Raw genomic sequence first — 14,203 nt, 5'->3', positions numbered from 1 at the left:
CCGAGTTGCGGAAAAGATGGACATGGATTTGGGGAGTGACAACCTGTTCAAGGACTTTGGAAAGGAATGGGAGGTTAGGAATATGATGGTAGTTTTCAAGAATGGTGGTTTTAGCAGTTTGATTTTGAAGGGGATGATTGAAAGGAGAGAGAGAGAGCGAGAGAGAGAGAGACAACACATAAAGATAGTGTCTTTAACAATATCAGCTAACATGGAGACCAGGAATGAAAGTTGGTCTCCAGCAGTTTATTCAGAATGGGTTTGACAGAGCAAGCAGTGGGACTCAGGGCTTAAATGGAGCTCAAAGACTGAAATGTGGAGGAAAACCAGAGAGAGATATACAGTCAGAGCTATGGTACGGAAGGATTCCTTTTACAGAAAATTGCCTGTCACTGGGGTTAGGAAGTATCAAATCACATTTTCTGGGTAATCAAGAGTGCAGGGGAGGCTTGATGGACTCGCTGGTATTTCCTGCCTGTGATTTTTGTGTAGTTGTAAACATTTTATCTGGTCATAATCTTTGACATATGTTTCTCCTTTAAGTAATAACTGACCATCTGACTGGATGTCAACAGTTAGTGGGCTTTTTCTTGGCTAGACAGTTAATTGTTTCATCAGATTGTACATTTTGGAGAGCATTATGTCTTGTTTTCCATTTTATTTAACTCTGGTTGTCTGATTTTGAGCAGATATCTGTGCCTTTGGGATTGAAGGGTTCACACTGAGATATCAGAACAAGACAATTAGAATTGTTACCAAGCAATAGAACAAACCGAGAGCTGAAAGTGCAGGGCTTTCAGAAACAAGAAGGCTCATACTCAGTGAACGTAACCCCTCATTAACACACCAGAAGAACAATGAATACACCCATACAGCTCTTAAAACGAAACTGCCTTCACACCATTGCTTAGGTTTCCTCAATCCCATAAGACTTTGCAGCAGATGTAGGCTGTTCGACCCATCGACTCTATTCTGCCACTCAGTGAGATCATGGTGGATCTGATAATCCTCAACTAAACTTTCCTGCCTTTTCCCCATCACCCTTGAATCACTTACTGATTAAAAATCTACCTCAGCCTTGTATACACTTATTGACCCTGTGTCAACAACCCTCTGCTGTAAAGAATTCACTCCCCTTTCACTGTCTTAAAAGGGTGGCTCCTTCTTCTGTGATGATGCCCTCTAGTCCTAAGCTCTCCCACAAGGGGAAACAACCTCTCCACATCTCAGCTCTCAAGTCCCCTGCAAATCTAATATGTTTCAATAAGGTTGCCTCTCATTCTTTTATATTTGAACGATGACACGTGATACCAACAACACTCCGGCCTCTGGGCCCTTTAAATAAAGAATGGATACAGCAGCAGTGGTTAGGGAAGTAAGTTTAGCCAGTCACCTGGATTCTTAGGGGTAGTTTAATGTCATGAGCAGATGTCAATCCATCACTTACAGGAAAAGAAAAGCAAGGTGAAAAGTTTTCAGACTAAACCTAGTTTAGGAATAATAGATGGCGTGTTTGGTGACAATCAGCAGGCCAAGATTCAAAAGCCAAAATTCTTGGCCAAGGTAACTCCAACCTTTGTGTTGATTGCTCAAACCCAGTGGAGTGCGTCTGGTTTACCTGGGGATTGCTATCAGGGGCTAAACCACATTAAACAAGTCCTTCATAAAATCTGAGCCAAATCATGGCGACTGACTGTGTGGAGTTTGCACGTTCTCCCCGTGTCTGCGTGGGTTTCCTCCGGGTGCTCCGGTTTCCTCCCACAGTCCAAAGCTGTGCGGGGCAGGTGAATTGGCCATGCTAAATTGCCCGTAGTGTTAGGTAAGGGGTAAATGTAGGGGTATGGGTGGGTTGCGCTTCGGCGGGTCGGTGTCGACTTGTTGGGCCGAAGGGCCTGTTTCCACACTGTAAGTAATCTAATCTAATCTAATCTAATTACTCATTCCTGAACCCTGATGGGTTGCTGACTTTCCCGTACATTATCGTTTGGCTGGGTTTAAAGCAATGATTACACTGTGTAAACTCTACAACAACCTGCGGGATCTCTTCTGTCTTTCAGGACGGGGGACATGTGCTGGCTCTTTGGCAAAGGTACATAGTGGAGGAAGTCGCCAGTGGGCCCTGGGCCATTGGCATCGCCGCGGTTCAGAGCAGACCTCAGCAGCTCAGTTGGGCAGTCCTTTCCAAGGAGGCACGAGGTCACCGGCAGTAGGTCGTGCTGAGGGGGGATGGTGGAGCGGGGTGGGGGGAGGCCGTGCTCTTTAGGACAAGGCGGTGATCAACCCTCCCCCTCCGCCTTGGCGGCTGCGGCCACGTTGACCAAAAGGTGCTCTGGCTCCCATTTTACACAGCAGGAATGCCCCCCACCTCCACTCCCGCCCCAGTGAGTGGTGCGGCCGCCTCACAGCTCCTCATAGTTTCAGGCTGCGTGAGGTTCCAAATGATATCTACCTTTCAATGTTGGATGCAAACGAAGCAGCTCATTGTGCAAAGGTGCCAACCGAAACGAAGGGCAAAGCAGGCCTTCTAACCCGTGCCCTTACCAATGCACGCCGCTCAATGGATGCCACACCTGCTGCATGCTTCACCCTGCAGTCCAGCGACAGGAATGACTGACCGTGGGCATTCTCCCTGCATCTCACATTCCCATCGACCAGACCTCTTCCTGAAGCTCACTGCTCTGAGGGAATGAGTCGCAGAATGAGTCAGACAAGACTCTCACATTGATCTTCAACAACAAAATAAAAGGCTGGTGTGGCTTCTGCTAAACGTCTTCAGCAATAATGAGAAAATGTACTTTTCTTTTGTTAAAAAAAAAGTAATTCTGGTTCTCTCAAATGACTGTTCTGTCTCTTTGGCTTCCAACTCTGGTGGTCCTGATCACATGCTTCAGCATCTGATACAATAAAAGGAGGAGTGGCCAAAGGATGATCTGTGATTTTGTAATGATTTGGAGGGGCAGGGGTTGGTAATCTGATTTGGGTGGCCTTTGAGAGACTCAGTTTGACATCTCTATCATCGCATCACTGCACTAGAGTCTCAGTTTGGATTATCTGCCTAAATTGTTGGAGAGGGACTTGAGAACATGACCTTTAACCTCAGAGATAAGAAACCACTGAACCACAGCTAACACCAACATCATATGGTGGAGTATGGTTAGCTGGATTTAACTCAAATGATGCTCACTGTATCCTCCTTTCTGCTTATCCACAGAAAGTAGAGAAGCTGGTTGCCTGGGGAGCACTTGAGGGCAGAGTGTAATTTTTGATTGATTTACCAATGGTTGAAGATACAGCAGGAGATCACTGGTCATCTTCAGACCCTAAATTTCCTAACCCAGCTGTTTCCTCAGACACTGCAAGAGGGATACAAACCTGACAAATCTGGTATCACTATCACAAAAAAGCTTCCTGCAAGGTTGGAATCATTACATCCTTATGGCCAAGTAACTACAATGATGGAGACATTTTGAGGACATTTTTGCTGGCCATTTGTAAGTCAATATATAAACCAGTTATTTCAATAATAATTGAAATGGTGACTATTTTCAAACACTAGATTTACACTTTTCAATCATAAAGAACAGTTTCCATTTCTAAATTCAGTTTGGCAGAGGTTTAGGGATGTGGCCAAGAATTATGAGAGTATACCTTGTTGTTTTCTCTCTACAGAATTTGTTAAAATGATGACCAAAGCTTCCTAATCTCCCCTGTGTTTATGCTGCTGTTATGGTTCTATCAAGTCCCAGGGAGAGGCTTCTCTGAGGTTGAAATGGTGGAGATTGTCAATCAGGCTTCTATCACCAGTATCACTGGTTATGCAGAAATGGCAAATCATCTGAACTTCTGCCTTAATATCCTACATGTACATCTTCAGAGATGGGTCTGGCCTGATGCAGGCCTGAGTACTAAAAATTCCTTCAACAGGAGACTAGTGGAACCTAGAGTGACGACAGAACATGCCTTTAACACCCCCCCCACACCCACCCCATCTACTCCGTTCCCTAGCATCTTCTGCCAGTCAATGAGCAATCAGGAGGACTCAGTCATAATTTCCAGGCCCAATTATATTTATAAATCAAATCACAACAATGAATCTCATTATGCACTGTCATCAATGGTTTTATACAGGACTATTACAGATAGTACAGAATTACAAACTAACTAGTCTCTGATCAGACTGTGTCTTCAAACAATAGAATCATTTTCAATTCCTGGACTTTCCAACCTTATCACACAAGTTGAGGAGTTCTTCAAAGTATAACATTATTGACATTCTGCAAGCTTGGCTAGTTCACACCACTGGCATGAATTGGGCTTACTGTGTGGGTAAGAATCTTGAATAATGAACAGGAACAGGTTCAGAACTAAGTTGTTGTGGTTCTGTTTGCCAAGCTGGAAGTTTTTGTTGCAAACGTTTCGTCCCCTGGATAGGCGACATCATCAGTGCTTTGGAGCCTCCTGCGAAGCGCTTCTTTGATGTTTCTTCCGGTATTTATAGTGGTCTGTCCTTGCCACTTCCGGGTGTCAGTTTCAGCTGTTCGCTGTAGTGGTTGGTATATTGGGTCCAGGTCGATGTGTTTGTTGATGGAGTTTGTGGATGAATGCCATGCCTCTAGGAATTCCCTGGCTGTTCTCTGTCTGGCTTGCCCTATGATAGTGGTGTTGTCCCAACTAGCCACGAAACGACATGACCAGCTATCCCTAGCAGCCACACACACAGACAACAAGCAACATGAATTCGACTGGGACAACACCACTATCATAGGGCAAGCCAGACAGAGAACAGCCAGGGAATTCCTAGAGGCATGGCATTCATCCACAAACTCCATCAACAAACACATCGACCTGGACCCAATATATCAACCACTACAGCGGACAGCTGAAACTGACAACCGGAAGCGGCAAGGACAGACCATTATAAATGCCGGAAGAAACATCAAAGAAGCGCTTCGCAGGAGGCTCCAGAGCACTGATGATGTCTCCTAGCCAGGGGACAAAACGTTTGCAACAAAAACTTCCAGCTCGGCGAACAGAACCACAACAACGAGCACCTGAGCTACAAATCTTCGCACAAACCTTGATCAGAACTAAGTGTTTGGACTAAAGTTGAAATGTCTCCTACCAGTTTACTTTAGGCAAACAAAGTGAAAGGAACCAATATCAATGTAGGATACCATAAAACACCCAACAGCCCTAATTATATCTGTTAAATGATCTTGTGTCTGAAATAATCTTAACCATCCTCTTTCAACATGACAGTTCTATTCAAGTCACATAGGCTACTTTTTAAATTACTGTCAACATATTAAAGATGTTGGCAGGTCTACATCTCATTCCCATCATTGATCGCCATGAAATGATGGTGTTGGTGGGCTTTCCCTCCAAGACAATACAATCCTTCACAACGGGACGTATCAGGATGGAAGCAGGAAAGGTTCTGTTGAAATTGCTCTCACAATGGTGTTACAGTGAGAATTCTGGAATATTGGCTGAGCAAAGATAAAAGAACCATAGTTTTTATCTTTTATTGTGCCTTTGAGATAATCTTCTTTCCTATCCCACATTACTTCAGCACTATCAGATAAGCATAACCCTTGGCTTTTTTCTTCACTATCTCCTCAAAGCCCCCTCCTCTGGCTTCTCATCTTCAATGTGTATGAGAAGTTACCCATCAAGTCAAACCTCCACCCAGAAACCCCTCTTTCCCAGTATGGTCCTGAATACATGGGCTATGTGTTCCCTGCAGAGCCAGAGCTTTTCCAGTCTATCCTCAAGTGGAAAATAATTATTCCACGAACAAGTCCTTTACTGGTGTAGTGACAGGTCCCTGTCAATTCAGGCTGGTTCTCAAAGCAGGAGGACCAATCAGAGCAAGCATCCCAGCTGGAAAGAAGAGAAGGAATGGGGAGGCTGCTTCAAGGTGATAATGTCTCCTCTGGCACTTGTTAACAACTTGAATTAAAAAGTAAGGGGAGAGGGGGGATGATGAAACCCATCCACAATGCAGCATTTAGCTGCCCACCACCAGGGTTGGCAGAAAGGATCTGCAGACCTTGCTCAGACTGTTGGCACCCCAGCTTGCTGCCTGCTGTACAGGCAGTTGATCAGCTCCCCCTTCCCCCTGCCCCACTAACCACCGTCCCCAAGCCGAATCCCAGTTGGTCTCCATTCCCTACCCTTAACAAGTCTCTTCGTGAGCTTAGTCACCCATCAACCTTATGGGCGGTGGGCAATTTTGTTTAGGACAAAGCCAATTCAGTTGAAATTTTTGACCCAGCCATATCTATTCAATTTCATTTACAGTTCTGTATTATGTCATAAAGAAATAGCTGAAAATTTACTAAATATCTTCCCTAAGACATTGAAAATGGCATGAAAGGTGTGGACAAATGCAACAGTTATTTACTCATCTCAAAATCCCTGTAGCTAAGCAATTGCCTCCTCATTTGCTGAGTTTGAGGTGATTCAACTACCACATTGTCTGAAGAGGCCATTCTCACCGATAACAATGCAACATTGCTTGTGTCATTCCACAAGAGTTTAAGGGACTTGTACTGAGGTCCCAGAGGGGAAAGGGGCTTCTCAAGGGCCCTGGTGTGTCCTCAACATGTTTAATAAAGGCCACCCTCATCATGATGGTCAAAGCCCAGCCATTGGACAGATGGGATTTATCACAAGCAACACAAACAGATATTGTTGGAAATCAGAAACATAAATTACTGGGAAAAAAAAACTCAGCAGGTCTGGCAGCGTGTGTGGAGAGAAAGCAGAATTAACGTTTCAGGTCCAGTGACAAAACAGAGTTCTCAAGAAGGATCAATGGACCTGAAATGTTAACTCTGCTTTCTCTCTACACATGCTGCCAGACATGCTGAGCTTTTCCCTCCAGCAATTTCAGTTTCTGATTTCCAGTAACCACAGTTCTTTGTTTTTCTTTATCACAAGGAACTTGTTCATGACTTCCATCATTCCCAGAGACACAAAAATTAAAATGAGCCTACAGGTTACATTGGGCCAAGCAATTCTATTTCTTGCTGGCCCTCAAACTAATTTTATCCGAGGTGTTGGCAATTGGGTCAGGAAGCTGGAACACTGGCTGGCCACGAAACATTTTGGCATTGTCCACCCCTGCTCCTGGAGGGCCATAAAAAGTCAGTCCTGAGTTTCTCAGATCTCCCCTTGTGCCTCTCTCAGCCCATTTTGTCCAAAAGACCACCGCCTGTTCTCTCAGTTTCTACATCCCTTAATGTCCCCATGCTAGCTAATGTTGGCAATGGGCTCCTTCATCACAAAATCTGCCCAACTTTCGTCTTTTCAACTTCCCTTCTCTCTCCACGGTCCTTGCATTTGCTCTCACTGAAATAACTTTAACAGGATTCACAAAAGACAGTCCCTGTGACTACACACAAGATACATCACCAATGTGCTTCCTTTGACTTTAGTAAAGCCTTTGACAAGATTCTAGTTAGTAAAGTAGTGGAGTTGAAATGCCCATCAGCCATGATTGAATGGCGGAGTGGACTCGATGGGCTGAATGGCCTTACTTCCACTCCTATGTCTTATGGTCTTATGGTCTTAAAGTCAGATCACTTGCCAACTGGAATAAAAATTAGATGCTATAGAGTACATTGTTAAACCACAGATGAATAGCTTGATGGCAGTGGAACTCAAAGAAATGCAAAGGGAAAGGGGAAAGCTTCTTGCAAATTCTACATGGATAACTTCAAAATTGTTTCTTGATGTTATTAACACCAGATCCCTCCCTCAACTCAGGGTCCAATGGAAATACACCCTACATTAATGGATGTCTTAAATTTCTGCACAACTTATGTTAACCGCCACTTCTTCGTGTCAAAGTTGTTCATGTTACAACACAGATATTTTGAGAACTTGTTCGACTCAGGTGAAAGGATGGTTCCCTTGTGGGAGAGATTGGAACTAGGAAAAAACATTTTCAAAATTAAAAACTTGACAGTTAACTGTCAGTCATTGTCCAACTGGTGCGTTGTCCATGGCAATGTGGTTACCAATCAGAATCATTTGTGAATCAGTTAGCATACTCCCCTCATACAGTACAAAATATTGTTTCCTTTTAGTTCTTGCAAAGGTCCTGATGAGTGGAAGATGAAAACCCTCAGCAAAATGTATCTTTCTTCCAGTCCTCACATTTAAAATAAGGGGTTTCCCATTGAATATAGAGATGAGGATCTCTCATAGACTATGAGTTGGTGCAGCCCTCTCCCCTCAGAGAATGGTGAAGGCAGGATCACTGAATATTTAAAAGCAGATGTAGATAAATTCTTGACTAACCAGGGCTGTAAAGGGTAACAGGGGTAGGCAATAAGGCCACCTATCAGATCATTGTGATCTTACTGAATGACAGAGCAGCCTATATGTTTACCTGAGAGGATTAGGTGGGGGCTTGATTAAAAATTCTCATTCAGAAGATGGTTAGTCTTGACAACACAGTACTGAAATGTTTGTCTAGATGATGTGGTCAGGCTAGTGAAGTGGAGCTTGAATCCAAGCTGCTGAGTCAGGATTGAGAGTGTTACTTCTAGAGACATGACTGATATCAAAGCACCACAGTTCAGTGAAAGCAGTGGAGCTGTTTAGTTCTGGCCAATCAAAATATCAGAGGCAGACATTCCACGAAATACATGATCCACCAGCAAAGGATAAGAATGTGCTCTTGATAACCTTCAGCAAATCTGAACTCTTGGGATCAACTGTATTTTTAAATCCAATTGGCCCTCTAGCTGTAAATGTCTAGACATGTCGGCTGAGGTGGTGGTAGAGAGATCAGAAATACTTGGCATCGTGGCTGACAGCTTAAGGTTAGCAAGTTACAGTCAACAACAAAAATTCCATACTTCCAAAAATTCAACCGGCTCAGCCCTAAGTGATATAGTGAGACACGGGAATGTCAGACAAAGACAGAAGACAAAACGCTGACTCATCTTGAATCTTTACATGCCATTGACCCTGTTGTACTTCCACTGCAATAACAGACATTGCAGAACAGAACTCAGCTAACTGTAGGAGAACGTTCTCCCAGTTTTAGGCAATTGCTGTTACCTTAGTTTATAACTCATTGCCAGAGGACTGCTGTTTTAGATATAAATCCAATGATTAATCAGCTAGGTATTCATTGTGTATAAACAATCCAAACCTCCTGAAATAAATCTTCCTCAAAAGTTACTTCCAGCCAGCCATCACTTTATATCAAGTCAACCCAAATCTTCCACAGAAAGATGGAGAGAGACAATGAACATGCATCAGTCTTTGAACGTGAATCCACCAGATGACATCCTCATTTAAGATCCAAGTTGTATGACTGACAATGGGACATCCTGCATTTACCTGCTCAGTAAAACTGCCATCCATTTTTCTCACCAGAGACAATCTAAACTCCTACAGCAGAATCATTGCTGGTCTATGAAATCTGTGCTGGTTCTTTGTCAGCAATTCAATCAGTCCCACTGTCCCACTCAATCCCTGTAGTTTATTTTGCTCAAAACGCCATCCAATTTTCTTTTGAAATCTTTCATATCCATTACCTTCACAGACTGAGAGGTTCATTTGTCATATAAATAGTTCTTCCTCATATTCCCATAAGGTATAGGAGCAGAGAGTGGCCATTCAGCCCATTGAATTTACTCCAGTCTTCAATGGGATCATGGCTGATCTGATGATCATATTCAGGTGTAATCTCTTCAGGTCCAGGCTATTTATCAGCCTTTAGCCTCATTAGTTTCCTTAGTACTTTTTCTCAAGTAAAAGTGATTGCATTTATTTCCTCTCTTCTTTCTGCCCCTTGATTTTGTATTTTGAGAATGCTATGAGTATCTTCTACTATGAAGACTGATGTATTCTGAGCCCTACGTGCATTTCAGGAAGAAGTCATTGATTTTGCCTTTTGCCATTTTCACCCTTTGACCCTTTTTCCTGTTTTACTTTATGTTTGTATACTATTTGCCTTCCTGTTCCACTCTGGTAATCTATATCTAAATAGCTGTCCTGTAATACTGTCAAGTCTTTTTACTTTATAAGCATACATATCCCCTTGTCAGAATCCTCCTCCCTCTACTTAGGTTAAATACCTCTCTACAACTGTGATCATTCAATTTGCCAAGACACTAGTCCCAGCACAGCTCCATCCCACCAGAATAGCTCACTCCTACCCCAGTATTGGTACCAGTGCCCCACAAACTGAAACTCATTTGTCCCTCGCCAATCTTTGAGCTATACGTTTTACTCCTTGACCTTATTTACCCTATGCCAGTTTGTCCATGTCTCAGGTAATAATCCTGTGATTGTCTCCTTGGAGGTTCTGCTTTTTATTTATGTCCCTATTGCTCAAAACCTTTCACCAAAATCTCCTTATTAGTCCTACCAATGTGGTTGGCACAAAGGTAAATGACAACTACTGGATTGCCTCCCTTCCCATTGAAAGTTCTTCTCCAGCCTTGAGGAGATATCCTTTACCTTGGCACAGAGCAGACAACACAGCCTTCAGGATGTGTGCTCACAGCTGTACAGAATAGTATATATCTCAACTACTACCCATGAACAACTCCCTGTATGAAGGTGCTGTGGTCAATTCACTCATCCTGTCTGCCGTACCTGCTCTCATCTGGCTTGCAAGAACCTTGTAACTGTTAGATGATTGAAAGAGTTGAAGCTCCCCAAATACTACCTCTTAGTCCCTATAACTGCCTCACCTGCAGCCATCACTCCTGTCCCTGATCACAGAACAAGCTGTATCTGTCTGCTGGAGCAGAGTGTGCTGTTCACTTGCCCCCTTTCTGATCTAATGTAAGGTCTGCAGCTAAGACTCCAGCTCCTCAATATATATCTGAAGTTGCTCAAGCTACAAACATTCATCTTAGATCCTCTTGGTGTCCAGCAACTCCCACAAGCTGCAGCAGCAATACATCACCTGGCCTGCCATCTCTATCATATCGTATTTAATTTATTAATTGCTACGGTTATAGTGTTTTATGGCAAGGCACCCTTCAGCCTATTGTGACCACAATGATCATTAAGCATTATCTGTTCGAATCCCACATTCCAGCACTTTGTCTATAGTCATACAGGCTTTGGGATTTCAAATGACTTTTGGAAGACTTCAGTTTCAGAACGTTGGACACTTCAGTTGGGTCCCTTCCCAGTCTTTTCTGCACCAAACAAAATGAACCTAACTAGTCTCTCATCATTGCTGATGTTCACCATTCAAAGGAACATCCTGGGTCAATCTCCACTGCAACCTCACTAGTTCACATCCTTCCTATAGTATGGTGACTAAAATTGCACATAGTTTGCCAGCTATGGTCTAACTAATGTCTTAAACACATCCATCCTAACCCCCCTGCTCTTGTATTCAATGCTTGACTAATAAAAATAAGCGAGGAGAAAGTGAGGACTGCAGATGCTGGAGATCAGAGCTGAAAATGTGTTGCTGGAAAAGCGCAGCAGGTCAGGCAGCATCCAAGGAACAGGAGAATCGACGTTTCGGGCATAAGCCCTTCTTCAGGAATGCAGGAGAATCGACGTTTCGGGCATGAGCCCTTCTTCAGGAAGAAGGGCTTATGCCCGAAACGTCGATTCTCCTGCTCCTTGGATGCTGCCTGACCTGCTGCGCTTTTCCAGCAATGCATTTTCAGCTCTAATAAAAATAAGCATCCCTCAGGCCTTCTTAACAACATTATCCACCAGTCTTAAAACCTTCTAGGATCTGTGGATATACAATTCAAAGTCCCTCTGATCCTTTGCATTTCCTTGTGGTCCTACCATTCATCGTGTACTCCCTAGCCTTGTTACTCCTCTTAAAATGCATCACCACATGTTTATCAGAATTAAATTCCATTTGCCACTGTTAGATCTCAAGAGATAAGAACAGAAGACCATTTGGCCCCTTGACCATGCTCTGCCATTCAATAGGATCATGGCTGCTCCAACATTCCTCACCTCTACTTTCATGCCCTTTCCCCATAACCTTTGATCTCCCCTAATAATCAAGAATTTATCTATCTCAGCTTTGAATAAATTGAAGGACTCTGCTCTCACAGCTTACTATGGCAAGGATTCCCAAAGACTCTCAACCCTCAGAGAAGAAATCTCTCCTCATCTCAGTCTTAAATTGGTGTCCCTTTATTCTGAGACTATACCTTGTAGTCCTAGATTCTCCCATGAGGGGAAAATTCCTCTCAGCACTTTTCCTGTCAATCCCCTTTAGAATTGTCTTTGTTTCAGTGAGATCACCTCTCATTCTTCTAAATTCCAGTGAGCAAAGTCACAACCTGTTTAGCTTTTGCACATGAGACAATCCCTCCATACCGGGCAGCATTCTAACAAACCTTCACTGATCTGCCTCCAGTGAGATCAAGGGTCATGGGAGAAGGCTAGAGAATGGGGTTGAGAAACATATCAGCCATGATTGAATGGTGGAGCAGACTCAATGGGCTAAATGGCCTAATTCTGCTAAATCTATGGTCTTATGATACCTTTCCTGAAATAAGGGAACTAAAGCTGCTTACAGTACTCCACATGTGGTCTCAACAGCACCTTGTACAGTTGCAGTAAGACTTCCCTACTCTTATAGTGCATCTCCCTTGAAATAAGGGCCAACATTCCATTAGCTTTCCTGATTACCTGCTGCACCTATTTGCAAACTTTGTGTTTTGTTCACAATTATTTCCAAGTCCCTTTGTGTTGCAGCTTTTCTCCATATAAATATTCTTCTTTTCTTCCTTCCAAAATGAACAAGTTCACATTTTCTCACATTATATTCCATTTTCCAACTTCTTGCCCACTTAACCTATCAGTAATTCCCTGTAAACTGTTTGCATGCCTATTACAACCTGCCTTTCCACCCGTTGTGCCCGTCTGGCCAACCTGTCAATATTGCCCTGGAGTTTAAGGCTGGCCTTTTATTATTTGCCACACCACCAATGTTCGTGTCATTTGTAAATTTACTGATCATACCTCCTACATTCTTAATCTGGATCATTCATATGTACATGATCCTGGTTATGGAAGGCTTTGTTGTTTTATGAGTGGTGAGTAGGTTGTACTTGTCGTCATTGGAGTTTAAAAGAATGACAGACCATATTTATTGAAACATTTAAATTTCTTGGGGAGCTTGACAGAGTAGATGTGAAGAGGCTGTTTCCCCTTGGGCAACAGTCTAGGACCTTATTCTGCATAATTACAGGATAAGGAGTTGCCCATTTAAGACAGAGATGAGGAAGAATTTGTTCTCTCAGAGGTTAGTGGTTCAGTGGAATTCTTTATCACAAAGAACTGTCAAGGCTGGGTCATTATTCAAGACTGAGGTAGATTTTTGATCAGTATGGGAATCTAGGGTTATGAGGAGAAACAGAAAAATGAAGTTAAGGATTATCAGATCAATCATTTTCATTGAAAGGTGGTTCAGACTCAATGGACCAAAATACCTACTTCTGCACCTAAGTCTTATGCTACTGGATACATCCCATCATTAAGTCACAAACCACCCATCAACCATCAAGCCAAATTTAGATCCAGTTCCCCAGTTATCCTGGATCCACTGGCTCTTACCTTCCTAACCAATCTCCCAGATAAGATGTTGTCAAAAGCCTGTCAGACATGTTCTCCCTCTGACAAAGCTGTGATCTATCCTCAATTAATTAAAGCAAAGATTAATTCTGTCCTTTTTCTTTTTCCAAAGGTTTCCCGAGGACTGTTGCTAGACTCACTGGCCTATAGTTCTCTGGTTCATCTCTATCATCCTTCCTGATTAATGGTACCATGTTAGCTGACCCCTGACCCTCTGGTATCTCTGCTGTGTTCAAAGACCATTTGCAAATGATTGTCAGGGCCAGTGCAATCACCTCCCAGAGTAGCTTGGGATATATTTCACCTGACCCTGGGGACAAATTGAATTTTAAGCCCACTAAAATCACTAATTCCTTCACCCTCTCATTGTAATTTGTTCAAGTCTATCATAGCACTCTTCCCTCACTGTAATATCCCTACTCTTTACCCTTGATTGTAAATATTAGTTTTTACACCAATATATCTAACAAGCAATATTTAAGAATAGAGGCACAAAAGGCTAGAGGTCTAAACACAAAGTAAAGACCTTACTTGCACTACTGAAAGTATTCACCAATCAGCTGCTTTGATTAGAAAAAAAAACAACCAAATACCTCTGTTCTTC

General features: G+C 43.0%; 1 protein-coding gene across 2 annotated transcripts in view; it reads left to right on the top strand.

Annotated features, from left to right (window-relative positions):
• The window catches only part of LOC132827395 (apoptosis-inducing factor 3), a 131,980-nt gene extending 129,074 nt beyond the window's left edge, over positions 1 to 2,906 (top strand). For both annotated transcript variants that reach the window (XM_060844063.1, XM_060844062.1), the window contains one exon: positions 2,058 to 2,906. In XM_060844063.1, coding sequence (XP_060700046.1) covers positions 2,058 to 2,097 — 40 coding nt within the window. In that variant the 3' untranslated portion in view covers positions 2,098 to 2,906. The remainder of the gene's footprint in view (positions 1 to 2,057) is intronic.
• The last annotated feature ends 11,297 nt before the right edge of the window (positions 2,907 to 14,203 follow it).

Source organism: Hemiscyllium ocellatum, chromosome 24, assembly GCF_020745735.1.
Source record: "Hemiscyllium ocellatum isolate sHemOce1 chromosome 24, sHemOce1.pat.X.cur, whole genome shotgun sequence".
NCBI lineage: Eukaryota > Metazoa > Chordata > Chondrichthyes > Orectolobiformes > Hemiscylliidae > Hemiscyllium > Hemiscyllium ocellatum.
The sequence above is the reverse complement of the archived record's forward strand: the minus strand, read 5'-3'. Positions and strand labels throughout refer to the sequence as shown.